The sequence below is a fragment of the Crocodylus siamensis genome, chromosome 6 (assembly GCF_052110815.1).
Source record: "Crocodylus siamensis isolate JL-2025a chromosome 6, ASM5211081v1, whole genome shotgun sequence".
Taxonomy (NCBI): Eukaryota; Metazoa; Chordata; order Crocodylia; family Crocodylidae; genus Crocodylus; species Crocodylus siamensis.
Window position 1 is genome coordinate 96,742,602 of NC_143400.1, and position 19,374 is coordinate 96,761,975.

The window sequence follows — 19,374 nt, forward strand, 5'->3', positions numbered from 1 at the left end:
GGTGCACATGAGACGTGTCTGCTGCAAGCTCAGGGACATTTTGGTTTTGTAAAAATTCTCCATTTTGATCACGTCTGAGCATCTCTCCAGCCTGTACCTATCACCCTCCAGGTTGGGTGCTCAGCCACGGGGCTGGCATGCCACACAACTGGGCTGCCCCTGTACCTGCATGCAAGCAGCACTCAAGGGAGATCTGATTTGCCTCTCTGTGGGCATGTCTATACGTGCATTCATGTGCACCTAAACTGAATACGCCTTTGCTTAAGATGTATTAAGAGAATTTAGGCACACGTCTACATGTGGATATGCTAATGAGCATTAAGGCACATTAAATTTAGGCATGAATAGCTAAGTCATATTAGTGCATGTGTAGATGCACTAATGCGCATTAACAGTGCATATCCATTGACACACACCACAATTAATGTGCATTAGCGCCTCTACGCATGCACTAATGTGACTTAGCTATTAGCACCTAATAGCAGGCATCAAATTGAGGCTCAATATAGCCTTAAATTCCCATTATTAAGGTGCATTAAAGGCACACACATGCCCTTAATGCACCTTAATAATGGTGATTTTAGGCTAAGCCTGCTAAAAAGAGGAATGTGTAGATGCATCCCGTGTGTTTCAGAGCAGTAAGGCTCCAGGCTGGAGAGCAGTCACTTGCCCAGAGAGGAAGTCCCTACCTCATGCAAGGGGCTGGTTTATGGTCTTTCTGTTCCCTGTGACCAGCCCTTTCCAAGGGGAAGGGCCAGCCCACAGCTTGCCATTGCAAAAGGGAGACAGAGGGGGGCTTTCTGCCTCTTTAGCTTATGTTTCGCACCCCCACGGTCACCACTGGATAGCCCCCCAAGCCCAAACTCTGTAGGCTGCCCCAGGTGTATAAGGCCATAGGGATTCAAGACACTGCCAGAAAAGAGCCAGCAACAAACTCAGCTGCAGAGACCACAGGCTGAGCTGGCCGGTGACAAAATCCCAATGACCCCTTCCACCCTAAAATCAATAAACTTTGTCACATTTGCCTGCACTCCCCCAGCAACCCCCCCATACGGTCTCTCCAACGCCACCCCATTCATGAAGGCTAATAGTGCAATCGTTACAGCTTCACGTTGCACTTGTGAGTCGTACGGTGCGATAGGAAGCAGATGGGGCACAGCTAGCCTTGCGGACCTCAGCTCAAATCCACTGCTCTGGTCATCAGAGATAATCAGCTTGTTACCCACCAAGCTGGGAACACTGGGTATGGGGTGACGGGCAGAAAAGGCCAAACGCGTTTCCAAGGACCAGAGAGAGCTCCCTGCAGAAAGGGCTGTGTCTGCTGCTGTTGCCATGATAGGAGCTGGCACACAAGGCACATTTACACGTGCACACTGCATGCATATGCATAACCCTGTGAAGCACAGAGAGCTAGCGGCAGGAGTGGCATGTGCTTTGGGAGTGATCAGCTTGCTGCCCGCAGCTCCTTGGCGGCGTGTATCAGATGCAGCATTGTCAGAGGTATAGGTCCCCTGCTGAAGGAGCCTACAGGGGACCTTGCTGCTTCCAGCATGGGCCCGAAGCCAGGGAGTGGAGAGAGGAGAGTAACTGGTGTTTTGGAGGAACGGGTCTTCATGCAGACCACAATCCAAGCCATGAGCAGCGACATGATATGGCTGGCTGGGATCAGCGGCATCTGTTGAGTGAGACCCCCTTGCTGCACCCATAATGAACACCCTCCCCAGTCCCTGCACCTTCTTTGCAAAGAGAAAGGAAACCTCCAGGATGCCCATGCAATAGAAATGGGTCTTTCCTCTTTATTGAGTGATATCCAGCAGCTCCGTTCTGTGCCTTTTCTCCCCATCCCGAGGGAAACACTGAAGGATGCATACAGTGCACACAGACAGGACTCGCACACAGATGCGTCAGGGTTGCCAGCCCGTGGGCCCCCACACCGTGCTCAGCCCACCAGTGCCGGCTCCAGGCCCATCACCCTCCTGGACACGGGTTGCTGCTGTCAGGTGGGGAAGGGGAGCAGGGGTCCCTGACACCACCATGCCCAGCTCTTGCAGAGGGCAGGAGCTGGCCGGGCATCCTCCCAGGGCTCGGAGGGATGGGGGGCATGGGGGTGAAAGGAAGCATGGAGCAGTGCTGGAGGAGGCAGGGAAACCCAGGGAGCACACTAAAAAACAAAGCAAGGCAGAGCTGGGAAGACGGGGTGCAGCAGGGCCCAGAGGGGGAAGCTGGTGCCCGCAGGGTGGGGGCTGCAGTGGTGTAGCTGGACCCCAGCCCATCCTCACTCCACCGGGGAACAGCAGGACGATGAAGCAGCGAGGCCGCAGCCTGGCAGTGTGGGGCTCACCTCCTCTTCCTCCTCCCCTTGGGCCAGGCCTCAGACGCAGTATTTCCAAAAGCAGGCTGCGGAGGGGCAAGAAAGAGAGCTGTGAGCGGGGGCTCTGGGGGTGAGCTCTTCACGCCTCTCCTTCCACCCGGGGAGTGGGATTACAACCCCGGGGAGTTTGGGGGAGCTTGGGGGTCTTCACAACAGGTGGGGCTTTAACCAGTGCCCATAGCCCTGCCATGGTGCCCCTTCTCTGCCCCTGGTGATGCATTGGGGATGCTGTCTGGGCATCCCCACGCAGCTGTGCATGAGAGCAGGGGCAGAAGGACACCCAGGGCACGCAAGACAGGGCCTCTCTCTCCTGACACAGGTAACCCTAAGCTTGCAATTAAAAATTTTTTTTGCAAAAATCTGGTTGGTCTAATAAAAGATATCACACCCGTACCAAGGTGTCCCTAAGAACGCAAACAACCCACCCATCCCCAACCATGGGGTTTTCCAGAAGAAGCAGGCTGGAGAAGACCTGAAATGATGGGATGGGAATACAAATACCCTGCCTCCCACCCCGGCCCCCTTCCTCTGAGCTTCTGGGAACACTGAAAGGAAGATGAGAAGGGGAGAAGGAGCCAAACACTTCTGAGGGTCTCCTTATCGGCTGATTTGGAGGGGCTCTGAGTTCCCAGACGAGCCCCACAGGTCAGGCCTGTATTGGGACTTCTCTATGGTTTGGGGGCTGCTAGGTCCAGGCTAAGGTTCAGAGCACACGGTTGGCTCTGGGTGTGGTAGCAGCAGGTAAAGGGGGATTTACAGCATCTTTGTGCTTTCTGCATACAGGACTGAATTAGAGCAGCCCGAAGGAGGAGCCTCTTCTCTTCCCCGACCTCCTTGCACATGGATGCTAGCCCTATCCTGCTCTGGATACGGCCTCCCTACAGCTCAGGGCGTGTCACCTGCCATCACAGCAGCATGCATGGGCTGGGACAGCCCCTCGACTTTGGTCCAGACCCATTCCCACTGCTGGCTGAGTTAGTGGAGACATCACTGTCTTCAGGGGAGGAGCTGGTGAAATGTATATTTTATCAGCACCAAAGAAACTCAGTGGCCATAGGGTCCCCTGGGTCAAGCACGTGGCTTGAAATGAATTGGGAGAGAGAGCCCTGGAGCCTCAGCGAAGTGGAGAGCATGCAGCCCCCCGCATGCCTCCAGCCCTCACCGAAGCAAAGACAGAGACCACTGAGGCAGGAAATCCAGGAAAAACTCCCTGCTCAGGGCTGAGCGGGGCCTGCCCCGTGCCAAGCTGCAGCTGCACTGATGCCCCTGCATTGCACTGCTGGAAGGCGACAGGCGGATGCAAACCCCTCCCCCTGGATGACAAAAACTGGGGTGGGTTTCACATGGCTGTGGGTGCTTTATCCATCAGGACCCTGCACTGAGCTATTAGGTGCAGGCTGGGGGCTAAGGGGCTCTGGAAATCTCCGGTTTCTCCCCCAAAACAGTCCACACTAGGGTGTGCACTGCAGGGCCAAATGGATGTGGGACCCATCAGCAACCAGGCCAGGTCAGGGAACAGTGTGACCTGGGCCAGCCTTAGTCTGGTTGCTGTAGAGGGGAGGCAGGACATGAACCCAGACCCGGACCCTGACCCCGACCCCGACCCACCACGCTTCTGTGGGTGCGACGCAGCCAGGCTCTCCAGGGCGTAGGCCATCTCAGAGCCCTTGTCCGCCAGCAGCTCCTCCTTCAGCCTCGCCAGCTGGGTGAAGCAAACACAAGCAGGAATCAGCCACCCCCTCTGTGACCAGCCATCGGTCCTCTGTGCTTCTGCTTCTCTGACTCTCTCCACGAGCGCAAGCCTTGTTCAGCACAGGGGGCTACCTCGACACAAGGTGCAACGGTCCCGGGGAGGTTTGCCCTGAGACTCCTGCTGTCCTGTCTCTGGCCTGAACCTGTTATGCCACAGCAATGGCATAAACGCGGAGAAGGAGCAGCCTCTTCCCTTGGCAGGTTTCCCTCTGCTGAGCCTTCCTACCCCCTCTCTGGGCGCTGCAGTATAGGGGATTTTGCAGCTTGCTCACTATGGGCTCTTTGTTTCTTGCTGCTGGGGAGATATTTGCAACCCTGCTTTACTCCACTCTTATTCTCACCGTGAGATAAGCAATGAAAAGCCATTCTGGGTGCATGAGACTGCCCCGCGAACTCCCTGCACTATCTAACCCCAACCAGGGCTGGGCTGAGCCTGCGTCCTTAGGCACGTGCCTCTCTCACCTGCTGAAGCTCCTCATATTTCTTCGCCAGCTCCAAGTCTGGAAGAAATAACAAACGCCGTGTCAGTGCCAGGACCCAAATTAGAAGCTCGAATTAGAAACCTAAATGAGGCCAATTTGCCACTTACGGCCTCAAAATATAGGCTGCAGGAAGGCTGTAATTCTCTGTGAAAACCTACAGGATCTATCCTCCCTGTTGCTTTGGAAAAGCAGCACAGCTGCTGCATTGCCAGCATAACTCCTACGTGGTACCCAGTACAGGTCCAAATGGGCCGGGGTCGACGTGCTCAGGACCTGGTGGACGTTCGTACAGCTGACCACTCTGGTTTTGCTGATGTGACCTTCTGGCCCTGTAACATTGCTTCTCTCTGCTGGGAATGCATCGCCCCCGCGGCCAAGTACTGGAAGGACTTGGCTGTGTCTGGCTCCACCTAGCCACTACCAAGGCTGTATACGCAGACCCTAACATGGTCCTCAAAGGCCTGTCGGTGCCAGACTCCCCCTGGCTCCGAGCAGAAGCCAGGTGCCCCCACACCTTGCAGGAGTGGGTCTCAGTGCAGCCTTTATAAAGGAACAGGATGATGCTCCCAGAGGACCTGACTGCATTCACAAAGGGGAGCATGGCTCCCAGGCCCAGCTGAATACGTCAACAGGAGGCTTAAACAGCAGCATTTGGGCAGGGCCTGATGGAAAAGACAGCACAGGCCGGTGCATGGCCCTGCTCCCAGCTGTGCTGTGCACATTCGGTGTAGCCCTGGCCATGCCCCTGCACACAGCTGTGCCTTGCTCTCCCCGTCCAGGTTGCCCTGAAAGCACACAGAGCTCCAGGGCTGAAGTGCATGAGCCACGAGCTCATCCCCATTGGGTGCCTTTCCCATCCTTCGGCATGTCCAGCACCTAGTGTCTCTCCACACCAGTTGCCCGAATGGTGTGAACTGGGAATAGCAAACTGGGAGGGGAGAGGGGTGGTGCTGGGGCATCAGGAACTAAGCTCCTGCTTTCATGGGAAATATTCCTCTGAAATGAATCCCTTTCTGCCCTAAAACCCACTGCAGTTAGGTGGAGTCCACCCACCTTCATTGGGCTGTGCATGGGCCTCACAGAGAGAGCATTATTTCATGGCTCTACCTGGGGATCAGTCCTTGTGTGCAGTGACAGGAGAAATGCTAGGTCTACACCTTGACACCTGCCCAAATCCCTAGCAAGGCCCTGAGTCCTTAGAGCAGCACTCTGCAGCCCAGTCCTGCTTTCCCATGTCTCTGCCCTGGTCCAGCAGTTACGGAGGGAGGGAGTATTGCACTGGTGCAGGTTGGGGACGACGGGCTGGGCAGCAGCTCTGCAGAAAAGGACCTGGGGGGACAGGGGGCAAGAAGCTGAACAGGAGCCAGCAGTGCGCCCTTAGTGCCAAGAAGGCCACCAGCATCCTGGGCTGCGTCGGTAGGAGCGTTGCCAGCAGACGGAGGGCAGTGATTCTTCCCTCTATTCAGCACCAGGGAGGCCACATCTGGAGTCCTGTGTCCAGCTGTGGGCCCCACTACAGAAAGGATGTGGTCACATTGGACAGAGTCCAGTGGAGGGCAATGAAAATGGTTGGGGGCTGGGGGACAGGCCTGGTGAGGAGAGGCTGAGACAAATGGGCTGATTGAGTCTGCAGAAGAGAAGACCAAGGGGGATTGAATAGCAGCCGTCACCTCCCTGCAGAGGGGCTGCAAAGAGGATGGGGCTGGTCTGGTCTCAGTGATGCAGATGACAGAAGGAGCAATGGGCTCAAGCTGCAGCAAGGGAAGTTGAGGGTGGATATTAAGAATAACTTCCTCACTAGGAGGGTGGTGAAGACTGGAACAGGGTCCTCAGAGAGATGGTGCAGTCTCCATCCTTGGAGGCTTTGAAGACTTAGATAGACAAATCCCTGGCTGGGATGATGTAGCTGGGGCTGGTCCTGCTTGGAGCAGGGGTTGGACTGGATGGGACCTCCTGAGCTCCCTCCCAACCTGAATTTTCTATGCTCCTATATCAGGAAATCTCCCAGCACCTGTTCCTTCCCCAGCTTCAGGTACAGCTCAGGTGCAGACAGGAGCCCCCATGGCTCTTTGCCTGGATGAACCAGCCCGGGCCTCTAACGCAGTGACCCCAGCGCACAACCTCTCTGGTCTCCCAGCTCTTCGATCGTGCTACTCGTAACACACTGACCAGACGCTGAGCTATGAGCACAGAGCATGGGATGCAGCAAAGGGGTGGGGAGACAGCTGGCTCCCCCTTCCCGCTGCCCTGGGGCGGCTCTGGCCTGGTCCAGGTCCCCGGCACAATGCAGAATCCTCCTTCCAGCAGCCACCAGGCTGCAGGGACCCCTCATCAGCACTCCTTATCAAGTGCCAGGGCGGTTGTACCAGATAGAAGGATAATGCAAACCCTTCTGGAGCTATTCAATGTAATGTTGAGCTGTGAAGATGGCTGGATTTGCAGAAGAAAAGCAGCCCCAAAAAACTTGCAGGACCCAGAAGAGCTGGTGCATGGCAGCAGGGTCCCAATCTGGGCCTGTCTAGGCTCACTTAGCAGGTGGTGCCCACTAGCTCTTGAGGCCCAGGCCTATCATACTCCAATACCCCAAGCTCCCTGGTGCCGGAGGGGGTACATCCTGCCCCCCTGCTCCCCACCACATACCGATATTGGCTGGGCGCCTCCAGGCAGGGTTTTTATCAAGGAGCAGAGTCAGCAGAGCATCTCGGTGACCGGCGTCCTGTCTCTCTGGAAACATCTGGTTCTCTGCGACATACAGAAGATGACACTCAGGCCACGCTGCCAGGGGCAATGAGACCCCAGCCCAAGTTCATACATCACAGAATCACTGAGTCGGGAGGGACCTGGACAGATCGAGTCCGACCCCCCGCCATGGGCAGGAGGAGCACTGGGGGTGGCAGGGGTCATAAGACCCCAGCCAGGTGCCTGTCCAGTCTCCTCTTGAAGATCCCCTGGGATCGGTGAGAGCACCACCTCTCTGGGAAGCCTATTCCCGGCTCTGGCCACCCTTACCGTGAAGTCGTTCTTCCTAATATCCAACCTAAACCTCTCCTCCCGCAGCTTGTGGCCACTGTTCCTGGTGACCCCAAGGGGGGCCTGGGGAACAGCGTTCCCCGAGTCCCTGCTGCTGGCCCCCGATAAGGTTGTAGATCCCCCCAGTCAGTCTCCTCTTGCGGAGACTGAAGAGATTCGGGTCCCTCAGCCTCTCCCCATCGGGCTGGCCACGGAGGCCCCAACCGTGCGAGTGGCCTCCTCTGGACCCTCTCCAGGCTCCCCACGTCCCTCCTGAAGTGCGGCGCCCAGGACTGGACACAGGACTCCAGCCGTGGCCTGACCAGTGCTGCATAGGGGGGGAGCAAGACCTCTCCGGACCTGTTAGTGATGCCCTGTTGATGCTCTGCCTATTGCTCCATCGCACTGGTGACTCGTATTCACCCTGGAGTCAGTCCTGACTCCCAGATCCCTCCCTGCCTCTGTGCTGCCGAGAGGGGCAGCCCCTAACCTATAGCCATCATGCTGGTTCCCTCTCCCCAGGTGCAGCACCCTGCACTTGTCCTTGTTGAACCGCACCCTGTTCAAATCCGCCCACTTCTCCAACCTGTCCAGGTCTGCCTGGATGCGGTCCCTGCCTGCCTGTGTATCCACTTTCCCCCACAGCTTGGTGTCATCAGCCAGCTTGAACAGGGTGCTCGCCACACCCTCGTCCAGGTCGCTAATGAAGATGTTGAACAGTGCAGGCCCGAGGACCGAGCCCTGGGGGACTCCGCCGCCCACACCCCCCAGGTCGACATCGACCCGTTCCCGCACGTCGGGTGAGAGACGAAGGCTGGGAGGAAGACGCATGCAGAGGGGTGATGGCTCTGGACAGTGGGGCTCACATGGGGTGTCTGCCCACCCTGGCAGCCCCAGACTGCAGCGCAGTGGCCAGGCTGAATGCAAGGGGCTGGGGGAGCCTCCCCAATCAGCTCAGGGCCTGGGGCTTTTGCATCCAAATTGCCTGTCAGGATGCACCTGCAAGAATCCTGCCAGGGCTGGGAGTGCATCAGACCATCAAGAGCAACCCCCACTGCCAGTTTAGGGCAGCTGCACCCATAATGGACCCACATCACCAGATCCTTGCTAGATCCGAGTTGCACTCAGTGAAGCTGTCCGAGTCTCCCTTCGGTGCCCAGGCACCCTTCCAGCTGCCGGACACAGCAGAGAGCAGGCAGCCCCCAGACATGTCCCCTTTCCCTTAGGAAAGCATCCGACTGGGCCATGCAAGGATCCCCCTATACATAGGGACCCCGCTCCCCCCCCGCCGAACTCAACCTTTCCATTTCCTGCTACCAGAGGGAGTCCAGGGCCTGCTCTGAGATTATCGTGGAGCATGTCCTTCGCATGTGCTGTCTGGGAAGTGGTTGTCCCACCTTGGAAAGATTGACTAAACCCTCTACCCCCTTCCCCATTCACCAGTCTCTGCTGACCATAAGAGACCCTCCATAGGTCCGTGCCCTATGCACAGAGGCATAGGAGATTAGGAGCTGCCAGCTGTGTGCAGTCGGTCTCCTGTATAGGCTAAGGCTGGGGGTAGGGGCTCCCCAGCTGTGTAGGGTTGCATGCAACATGCTGTCTCCATGCCCAAAATGAAGGAGCAGCTTCTACAAAGCCCCAGAAAGAGCAAGGATGATGCTGAAGCAACCGTGCATCCTGCAGGGAGTTGGACCAGAAGGCAGGAAACCTCCTCCTCCTCCTCCCTGATGGGCTTAAGGCCAAGATGAGCCCTCCAACGTGCCGCACGGGTGTTATTATAGGTGACCTGAGAGAGCTGGAGGATGCACCAGAACCTGCCCACTTGGATGTATATTTAGACACCGCTGCATAAGTCTCCAAAGGAGCAATTAAAACAATGCTTGCCACAAAGACTGGGCCAAAACCATCCTGGATGCACTACATCCATTAAAAGGGCCTGACTCTGATCTCACTCACAAGCAGGGATCCAACCCAGAGAGGTCAGCGGGGTTGCACAGGTGCGCACTTCAAGCTATCGTAGACCAGGCATTCACAATGCCTCCAGTCAGTCACATGCTTCAGGAAAAAAATACAAATGTGCAATAAAAAAGAAATAAAAATAAGCGCCAGCTGAATGCAGCTGGAGGGACCTCGGGAATGCTTTGGGGCCACTACAAAAAGGCAAATAGGTTGTACCAGAGGAAAAGTAATTTCCAAAGTGGCATGTGGCTCTCTATTCTATAGACAGCTGTTGTTATTTTCCCTGCATCGGCTCTTGAATAAGGAAGATTAATGACCAGCATTTCCCTACAGGGTCAGTCCTGGAAAAGATGAACTTAAATTAGTGAAGAAGAGCATCTAACAAGCCAGTTCCTCAGTGGGGGGCGGGGAGAAAAGAAAACATTTAACCCCCGTCTACTACTGACTCTTAAAACCTGTCAGACCTAACATGGTACATGCTGAGGCCATAGCTGTCTAACACCGGAGAATTTTTTTTCTCTTGAAGACCAGGAGGGCATAGACCCATCCTGCAGGTTGCTTCTGATCTGATAGTTAAATGCAACATGCTTTAAAACCCAGCAACGGAGCAGAGGGACAAGTCTACCGGTCCCTGGGCAGGTCTCAGGTGTCAGATGGTGAGCCTAGGTCACCTTATGACCTTGCAAAATAATAATCAATGCACTCTGATGGTTGCAAGCAGAAAAGAGAAGCAGATAGATGACCAACAGAGGCGAGCGCCCACCTGTGTGAGCAATGCACGCTGGCCTTTCAGCTTACCTTGCAGTAAAAAAGGCTTCCCGTGTGTGGAAGGGATGTAGACCACAATGGCCAAGACTGCAAGCATCCCAAAGCAGAGCTGGGCTGAACCGATCCTGCCCATGTCCCCACCGCTCAGGAGACTCCTTCTTTTGCATAGGATGGAGGGCTTCAATGTGACCAGCGCTGGCTGAGCTCGCTTTTAAAAGGCAGGGAATGTGCCGCGATTACAAATGGTCTTTGGAGGGAGGGAGAAGGGGGGAGGGAAAAAAAACAAAAAACCCATCTTGAAATATAATTCAACCTGTCAATATGATTCACTCCTTGGGAAATGGACAGATCAACCCCGTCGCGGACGTCAGAGGAACTCGGTCCACATCTTTCCAATCCAGCTGATCCCGGGTGCGCAGCGTTCCCGAATTGTGCATCGCACTCACGTCTGCGCGCACACGCCCGGGCTGCGGCGACAGCGTGTATCCTGTGATGTGTCTTTCCGACGGCCCAGCCCCAGTGACTTTGCATTGTCGTGGAAGTGCTTCTCTCGCGCACACGTTACCGCGTGCCACTAGATCAGGGCCGATCAGGGTAATGGAGTCGGGTCATTTATCATGGCCCTTCCCTGTCTTAATTAGCCTGAGATGTTGTGAGTGCCAGAATGGTGCTGGGGAAGAGATGGACATTCATTTCATTTAACTGATTGCTGGCGTGTGGGGGTCTTCTCCCTCCCCTGACTCCCTCCAGCTCGGCAGGCAGCAGGTTGCAGCCTATTCCAGGCCAGAGAGTCAGCTTGGACATCAGGTCCAAAACTACCCCAGGTGGGGCCAGACCCCCTTGGTTTGCTTGGGGACAGGGGTGGTTCTGCTGATACATTTGATTGCATCAAGCTTGCATTGTATTCAGACAAAACACAGTGCCGTGCAAGGAGCATCATCCCCACCTCTGTTTCAGCGGGTGACTTCATTGTGCTGGACTATTTACGGCCTCCTCATCACAGCAGAGGCAGGACCAGTCATTAATTTGCTGTTATGACTTAATGATACCGAGAGACAAAGCAACGACAACGATAGCCAACTTTGTTCTTGGCTCCTATCTCCTCCCTGGCGTGACGGGAGGGATGAGCTGCAGGGCTGAGTCACTGGCAGTTTGCAAACAGCTGGTCTGTGGATATTGTCTGCTGGGACAGTCACCCCGTTATGCCATATTCCTCCTATAATGCCACCTGATTGCACCTGTGACCTGCTTCGACCAACAGGCATGAGCACTTCAGGGTTAGGTTTTCCAGCTTGTGATCCCCAGTGCTGGCATCTCTTTGAAGATTGTCTCCTGCAAGGTTGAGAAATCCCAGAGCGGACATGTGGCCAAGTGCAACTGGTCAGAGGGTTGCTGCACCCCTACCATCACCCCCAGTGCTCCCGGGATGAGCAAATGCAAGTCAACATCACCTTCTCAACGCACACAAGCTCTTTTCTCCCCAGGTCAGACCATGTTAAGGACCTAGATGGAGGTGCTCAGGGCTGCCATCTCCCTAGACGTCAGGCTGGTATGAAAGGAGGAAGTGGCCAGAAAATTGTGGTGGATCTATGCCTCATTTGCTCACAGCCCCTTGAGAGACTAGGGTCTGAAGCTGTCAAGAGCTGCAGTCTAGCACAGGAGGTCTCCATCAAACTTCTTTGGTCCTAAATCACCTCGGCCTCCTCTTGTGAGCAGATTCCTGGGTATCAAGAAGCCTTGGGCCACGTTGGCTGGATTGCAGCGAGCCCAGGGGAGCTGCTCTGGCTGAGGATGCAATTGCAGCTCTATGTTTCCATTAGGTTATCTAGTTTCCCCGTGCCCCTGGCAGAGGGACAGGCAGACCTATAGGAGTAACCGGGCCTATTTTCATTTATGGGTTTTCTCCAGGCTTCTGGGCTTTGCTGGTTGCCTCTGCCCCCACTTTCTGCTCCATGTGTCAGGGGCTTTTTAAGCCTCCTCCAGGGGTGCTGGGTGCAGCCCGGGCTGGGGATGGGCACTGGACTGTGGCAATGCTCCTGAACTATCCCTCCCACTCCTTCATGCCCCTTGGCCAGGGTTTCTTTCCCTGACTCCACTGCCTCTCCTCCCCGGAGGAACCTAGGTAGAAACCCCAACAGGGAACGACCTGCTTCCCACCCAGCCATAGGCAAAGCCATCGGTGCCCAGAGCCGGGGGTAAGGGATGTAGCTGGGGAGCACCGAGAGGGCACAAGCATCACGCGCGCACAGGCCTGCAGTCGTCTCCGCGGTCTCCTCCCAGGCTTGCCCGTGCTTTCTGGAGAGCAGTGCTTAACGAGCAGGGAGAGGCCGTGGCTGCAAAGCAAGGTAGTCTCGTCCCCGGGGGACAGTTAAAGCCAGTCAATATTTATGAAGCTTTTAGTCTGACTCATGCAATTTATTCTCCACGCCCCACATCATCTACGTGCTGTCTTCTGGCCTCAGCTGCTGCTCAGCCCACGGCGGCTCTGAAGCGAGGCGCTTGGCATGCACTCAATCCTTGCGGGCTCTGCCAGGAGGAGAGGAGGGGGGCCGGTCCCCAACACCATGCCATGCAGTGCCGTAAGGGGGTCTTCACATCCCAGGCTTTACCTGGAGTGGAGCAAGGCCTAGTGCTTATACCAAAGGAGGGGCGGGAAGGGGAGAGGGGTTCTCCTCCTGGTTCCTCAATGAGTCTATGGGTGGATCTAGGATTCTGCAAAGGCTGCATGCACACCTAACCTTGCTAACACTGAGCACCCAGGAAAGGCTCCCAAGGTACCCCAGGGTGCTGGGACATCCCGGCTGAGAATCGCTGCTCACAGGCAAGGCAAGATCTTCCCCCAGGGGCATCTTGTGGTAGAACTGCCAGCAAGATGTGCCATTGCTCACTTGACCATGCATGCCAAGCCTCTCCCCCATCCCCTTTGCACCATGCCAGCCCTTCAAGATCTTTCCTCCCGTTTGCTAATGCCATGTCCTGCCAGCTGCCTTCCCCCCAGCTCAGCTCAGAGGATCTCTGCTGCTGCCCTCAGATTGCTCTAGTCTAACAAACCCTGCTCAGCGTCCCATGGCCAAGGCCAGGTCTGCGCTGCACATCAGAGGGCTCTTTCCAGATGAAATCCCCTGCACGGACCAAGATGTGGGGATGCGCTGGGGGCTACCAGTGCCTCAGCCAGGGATACCTTCAGTGCATTTCATTCCCAGCTGGATTTCTATCTCAACTCTAGAGCAGGAAACGCAAGGTCCAGATCGGCTTATAAACAGTCACACAGGTAGATGCGGAAAGCCCCGAGCCAACATCTCGACCTGAGCGTCTCAACATCTCTGCCCCCAAAATGTGGTCTGTCTTCTCCTGGATGTGGCAATAGGTGACTAGATCTGCAATGGGCCAGCCCCATGACCTGGGCATGAGAGCCCCTGGATCTGAGGCTGTTCTCAACCAGGATGGAGCTGGACTGGTCTCAGTGGTGACAGGACAAGGAGCAATGGGCACAGGTTGCAGCAAGGGAAGTTGAGGTTGGATATTAGGAAAAACTCTCTCACTTGGCAGGTAGTAAAACACTGGAACAGGTTACCCAGAGAGGTGCTGCAGTCTCCATCCTTGGAGGTGTTTAAGGCCCAGGTAGACAAAGCTGTGGCTGGGATGATGTAGCTGGGGCTGGTCCTGCTTGGAGCAGGGGGGTGGACTAGATGTGATCTCCTGGTACCCTTTCAACCCTCGTTTTCTACAATTCTCTGAATCTAAGATGTAGACAGACAATTCAGGCTGAAATACAGTGAGAGCCAGTGAGTAAGTCTGAGGCCGCTGCATGGATTGACGTCCACCTAGACTTGCTATAAAAGACCCAGATTATATTGATGTTTCATCCAGGCCAAGGTAGAGTTTGGAGCCATCTGAGCCAGACCAAATATCACTCCCTATAACCAAATTCAGGTGACGGGCAGGCCATACCCATCTCCCTGGCACCTCAGCGCTTCCCACCAACATCCCTTGCCCCCGGTTTCTGTCCTTCTGCTCCGCAGATGAACCAGCAAGATTCACAGGAGATGAAAGAAGAGAAAATGCAGTCCGTGACAGATGCACCATCTCAATCCCTAGTGCCCATTTCCATTAATAAAGATCATCTTGGCCAGGCATCCAGGTGCTTTTATTAATGAGAAACGTAACCCTTTGAACACTGGGCGTTCCCAGGGGCCTGCTTTAAAAATCAGCCCCAAACCACGTAGGTAGAGCCTTAGACACGATTTTGTAGCTAATTAGCACATGCAGCCTTGATGACGGCCTAGGCAAATGCCTGATTCATATAGGTAAGCACGGTAAGTGCAGCCATGCCTGAGGAGTCAGGGTGTAGGCAAACCCTTCTGCCTTGCCTCCGTCAGGAGTCTGGAAATTATGCTCGTTCTCAAGTTGAACCTTACTTGGTTGCTAGACCGTGTTTTCCTGCTGTCCCTTTCCTGATCATGTACAGCACCGCTTTCCTTCTCGGTTCCCACGTCCTTCCCCCTCGTTGGGCAGTGAGCCTCACACCACGCCTAGATGCCTCCACTTTCACCCTGCACTTTCCTTCTAATGGGCATGTTCTTGCCAGGTGGCCCTTTATCCCTGTGCCACACGACACTGTTAGACACAAGCCACATGGCAGAGAACGTATCTGTTGCAGTTTTGCTTTTAGGCACCTTGGTCACACTTAGCAAGCAGGGCTGGAGTGGGGTCAGCTGGTTGATTCACTGGCTACCAGTGACAACTTTCCCCTTAGTGTCCATCTTTTGGTTTGCTGGGCCCCCCCGAGGCCCTCCTAGCAAATGCTGTGCTGAAACAGCCCTGGCTTTAGGACCATTTCCACTGCTGCTGTTTCCACGTAGCAGAGCGGCCAAACTTCCTGAGTCTTCTAGCCACGAACCGAAGTCTTCACGTGAGCAGGAGTTGCGTGTACCCAGACGCTGAGATGCACATGCCCCCAGAGTCCGTGATCGCTGCGCTGTGCCTCCCTGCTTCTCCTTCAGAACTGTTCGTGAGCTGCCCGGGTTTTATCATGTGGTTGAAACACTTGTGGTCAGCTAAAGGGGAAATGCCATGTGATCCTCCCTCTTCCTGCACGCTGTGACCAAGGATGGGGGATGGAAGTTGCCCTTGGAGAAGCAGGTGCTGTTAGCTGCTCCGTGCTCTCTCATGATGCATCTGCTCCCCACCCTGCTTTGGGTCTCTCCCTGATATCACGAGCCAGCCCACTCCCCCTACACTGGCTGGTTCCTCCATCCCGGCCAGGGGTGTTGCATCCTGTAACTCTGCATTTCCTGGCTTGGCGAAGGTCTCGGCTCTATTGTTTCAGAGCCCTCCCCTGAAATCCTTCTCCTGAGGCTGTCCAGAGGGATCACGGCACACACATTTGGCAAAGGCATGACATTGTTGATCAGGAGTTGGTTTGATAGCTGCTATAATCCTCGGATCCTTGCCTGTAAGACCAGTGGCTTCCCAGCTGTTTCCTTCATTTGCACTGATGCTACCGGTGAGTCCCACAGGGATGCAGGACTTGGCACTTAACCATGCCAAACAGCCCATAGGTTTTTGTTTTCTTTTACCTTTTCTCCCATGTGTTGAGATTATTATAAAGCAGGACTTCAACTCATGACACATCTGGCCGCCCCTGCCAGCACCTGCAGATCTAGCAGCTCTGCTCTCTCTCCCATCAGACAAGCCACTAAGGAAGACGCAGCGTAGCACCAGCCTGAGCACAGACCCCTGATGGAGCCCCGCTCGATGCAGTCTTCCAGCTGGAGTGCTTTGCTGGAAACGGCTCTCAGGGCTGGTTTCCAACCCCTTTTCATAACCATCTGACAGCCGCTTTCTTCTAAATGCTGTTTCCTCTGCTGGCTAGGGGGACGTCCTAGAAGAGAGAGTCGAAGCCTTGCTCAGGTCACAAGGAAACTTCTGTCTCTCCCTCCCAGGAAGCCACACTCCCACTTGGGGCATAAGGACCCGAACACAGGCCTGCTGCATTGATACCCTACCCCCAGCAGCGCACGGTAGCATGCACACAGACATCTGCTGAGCTCGGGGCTGGTACTTACCCCCTGTGGGACCCCATTTGGGCTCCGGGGCAACAGCAAGCTCCCCTGGGCTGTGCAGCTCCTTTACATGCAGATCTGCATGGGGAAACGCAGAACGTGTCTTTGAGGTTTCTTTGCGGGGGTCAAGAGATTCTCTTGCACCCACCACCTGGACCCTACCCCAAGCTTTGTGGCTGTCAAAGCCCATGCATGGAGAAAAGCCTCATCTGCACCCAGCAAGGGATGTCTAGGCCCATGCGTGGGCTTCCCAGCATGGAGAAAAGCCCAGCAAGAGACACCCAGCCTGGGGTGAGGTGCTGCCTTCTCCCCCAGAGCAGCCTCAGGGGCAGATGTAGCACAGGGGGCAAAGGGTGAAGTGCATCATCATCACCTATAAAACAACCCCGAGGCAGGATCAAACCACCACCTACCCTCCCCGTAAAACTACCATCATCCCCCATGCGAGAGAAAGCAGCACGCCCCAGCCTGCCCCAGGTAACGCACGGGGCCGCGGCACCCGATGTCCTGCTATAAACGCTCAAGAGATGGCGGAGGAAGGCACCCCCGAGTCTGAATCGATCTGACCGCGGGGTGAAATTCCCTCCTGACCCCGAATGTGGCCTGGGTCGGGCCCTGAGCAGGAGGCCAGGTGCTCTAGCCAGGGCCCTCCAGGAGCACTGGCACTGCCCCGTCCCCGCCAAACCCCGGCCGCGCGGCAGAAGGGTGGGGGGCCGGCAGTTCCCCTAGACGGACGGCCCGCGACCGGAGCCGGATAACACCACTGGCACGGAGACGCTGCGGCTGCAGCCGATTGCTCTTCTCCCGGCGGGACGGGGACACGGCTGGTGCGATAACGGCCCGGCCCTTCACGCGGCTGGCACGGCCGGCCGCCGCGGGGCGTACGTGAGGCGGGGCGGGGGCCGGCGGCACAGGGACCCCGCATCCGGCGCGGGGCTTCGCGTCCGAGCCGCCGGCAGCGCCGAGACTCCCCGCCCCCGCGGGGGTTTCCTCACGCGCCGCCGCCGCCGCCGCTCCCGGCCGTGTCCCCCGCGGGGGTTTCCTCACACGCCGTCCCCGCGCCGCCCCGGAGGCTGCTCGCGGGCCCGGCCCGGCCCGGCCCCGGGGGCGGGGGGCCCGCGTCCGCCAGCCCGCCCTCACGCCGCTTCCGCTTCCTGGGCGCCGCTCCCCTGCGCCCGGCCATGGCCGAGCCCCGCATCGACCAGTCCAAGCTGCCCGGCGTCAAGGAGGGTGAGCACCCGCGGGGGGGGGGGGGGGGAGTTGTGTGTGTGTGTGTGTGTGTGTGTGTGTGTGTGCGTGCGCGCGCGCGCCCGCGGGACAGGGGTTGTGTGCTGTCCTGTCTGGGTGTGCGCGTGTGTCGTGTGTGTGCTGTGTGCAGTGCGGGTGCGCTGGGTGGGGGTGCATGGGGGCTCTCCTGGATGGGGCTGTGCATGTGCATGTGTGTGCGCGCTGTGTGGAGGGAGTGTGTGCATAGGGGGCTTTCTGTATGGGGAGGTGTGTGCGTGTGTGTGGGGGGCTCTTCTATATGGGGGAGGTGTGTGCATGTGCAGATTTGTGTGTGGTGTATGGGGGGCTCTTCTGCATGGGGGAGGTGTGTGCATGTGCAGATTTGTGGGGGGGGGGCTCTTCGGCATGGGGGAGGTGTGTGCATGTGCAGATATGCGTGTGTGTGTTTTGTGCACGGTGGGGTGTGCGCTGTGGGGGGTGTATGTGCTGTGCACAGTGGGGTGTGTTCTATATGGTGTGGACTGCATGGAAGGTGTGCATGTGTGTGTGCATGGGGACTGTTCTGTATGGGGGGTATGTGTGTGGTCATATATGTATGAGTGTGTGTTCTCTGCACAGCGGGGTGTGTGCTGTGTGGGGAGGGTGTGTGCTATGCACAGTGGGGTGTGCTCTTTATGGTCTCGGGTGCATGGGGGGTGTGCGTGGTGGGCTGTTTTGCAGGTGTGTGCATGTGCAGGTATGTGTGTGTGCGCGGTATGGGTGTGTATGTGCTATGCACAGTGGGATGTGTTCTGTACATTGTGTGCTGCATGCGGTTTGTGTTCTGTGCACGGGGGGTTGCACACAGTACGTGTGTGCATGTGAATGTGTGTGTTCTGTGTATGATGGGTGTTTTTATGGGGGGTGCGTGTGTGTGTTCTGTGCACGGTATGTGTTCTGTACATGGGGGTGTTTGTGTAAAGTGTGCTTGTGTTCTATATTGGAGGGGGGGGTGTGTTCAGTATGCCATGTGTGTGTCTTCTGTGCACACAAGTCTGTTCTGTTTGAGGTGTGCTCTGCCTGGGGTGCGTGTTCTGTGCATGGGGGTGTTCTGTGTGGAGAGAGCGTGTGTGTGTGTGTTGTGTACAGGAAGTGTGCTCTGGGGCGGTGTGCGTGTTCTGAAGGGGGGTATATATGTGCAGTGCACGGGGGGGCCTTGCACATGGAGGTGTATTTGGCATCACGTGTGCACACATGTTGGGGGCACACCACCCATGCTGTGTCCGGACGGTCCGCGTGTGCCCTGCGGAGCCCGTGCATTGCCCGCTGGGCTCGGCAGGCAGGGAGCCACGGGCTAGTGAAGCCACCCCGGCCTCCGCCACAGCCCGGGCGCGCATCCAACCGCAGCGGGATCCGCGGCATTTCGGCACGGCGCAGCCTGCGGCGCGGGTCCTGCCAGGGCTCCGTTTTCTGGGTGACCCGCATCTTTCCACGGCCGCTTGTGCCATGAATCTCTCGTGCTGCACTGTGGGGGAGATGGGCGCCCGTGGAGGGGTGGCGGCTCGGGGACAGCTGCTTTTTTAAGCCTGCCTTTAATCCGCAGCTGTTTTAAATCCTTGCAGATGGGCCTGAGGGATCCTCAAAGGGCTGGGGGTGGAGGGCAGAGATCCGGCTCAGGGGATGCTGTGTGCAACAGGAACTTCCCCGAGCAGGAGGCAGCGGAGGATGCGGTGATTTGCCCTTGTCTCAAATCCCAAGCGGT

The 19,374-nt window shown here is 56.6% G+C and overlaps 2 protein-coding genes across 6 annotated transcripts in view; one reads left to right on the forward strand and one right to left on the reverse strand.

Moving 5' to 3' along the window:
- Positions 1-1,773: 1,773 nt before the first annotated feature.
- UTS2B (urotensin 2B) lies at positions 1,774-17,524 on the reverse strand. Of its 5 annotated transcripts, none has more exons than XM_090056294.1 (7): positions 17,402-17,524; positions 16,410-16,484; positions 10,372-16,225; positions 7,246-7,347; positions 4,586-4,623; positions 3,980-4,073; positions 1,774-2,397 (listed from the first exon to the last, which is right to left on the reverse strand). In XM_090056294.1, the coding sequence occupies exons 3-7, from the start codon at positions 10,472-10,474 to the stop codon at positions 2,372-2,374; spliced, it is 363 nt and encodes a 120-aa protein (XP_089912420.1). In that variant the 5' UTR covers positions 10,475-16,225; positions 16,410-16,484; positions 17,402-17,524; the 3' UTR covers positions 1,774-2,371. The 5 variants fall into 5 exon arrangements, with proteins under 5 accessions (XP_089912420.1, XP_089912419.1, XP_089912423.1 ...); XM_090056293.1 differs by lacking the exon at positions 17,402-17,524 and adding an exon at positions 16,893-17,029; XM_090056297.1 differs by lacking the exon at positions 17,402-17,524 and having other exon boundaries at positions 15,921-16,225; positions 16,410-16,549.
- The window catches only part of CCDC50 (coiled-coil domain containing 50), a 50,869-nt gene continuing 48,996 nt past the window's right edge, over positions 17,502-19,374 (forward strand). The window contains exon 1 of the mRNA XM_090056299.1: positions 17,502-17,636. Coding sequence (XP_089912425.1) covers positions 17,588-17,636 — 49 coding nt within the window. The 5' untranslated portion in view covers positions 17,502-17,587. The remainder of the gene's footprint in view (positions 17,637-19,374) is intronic.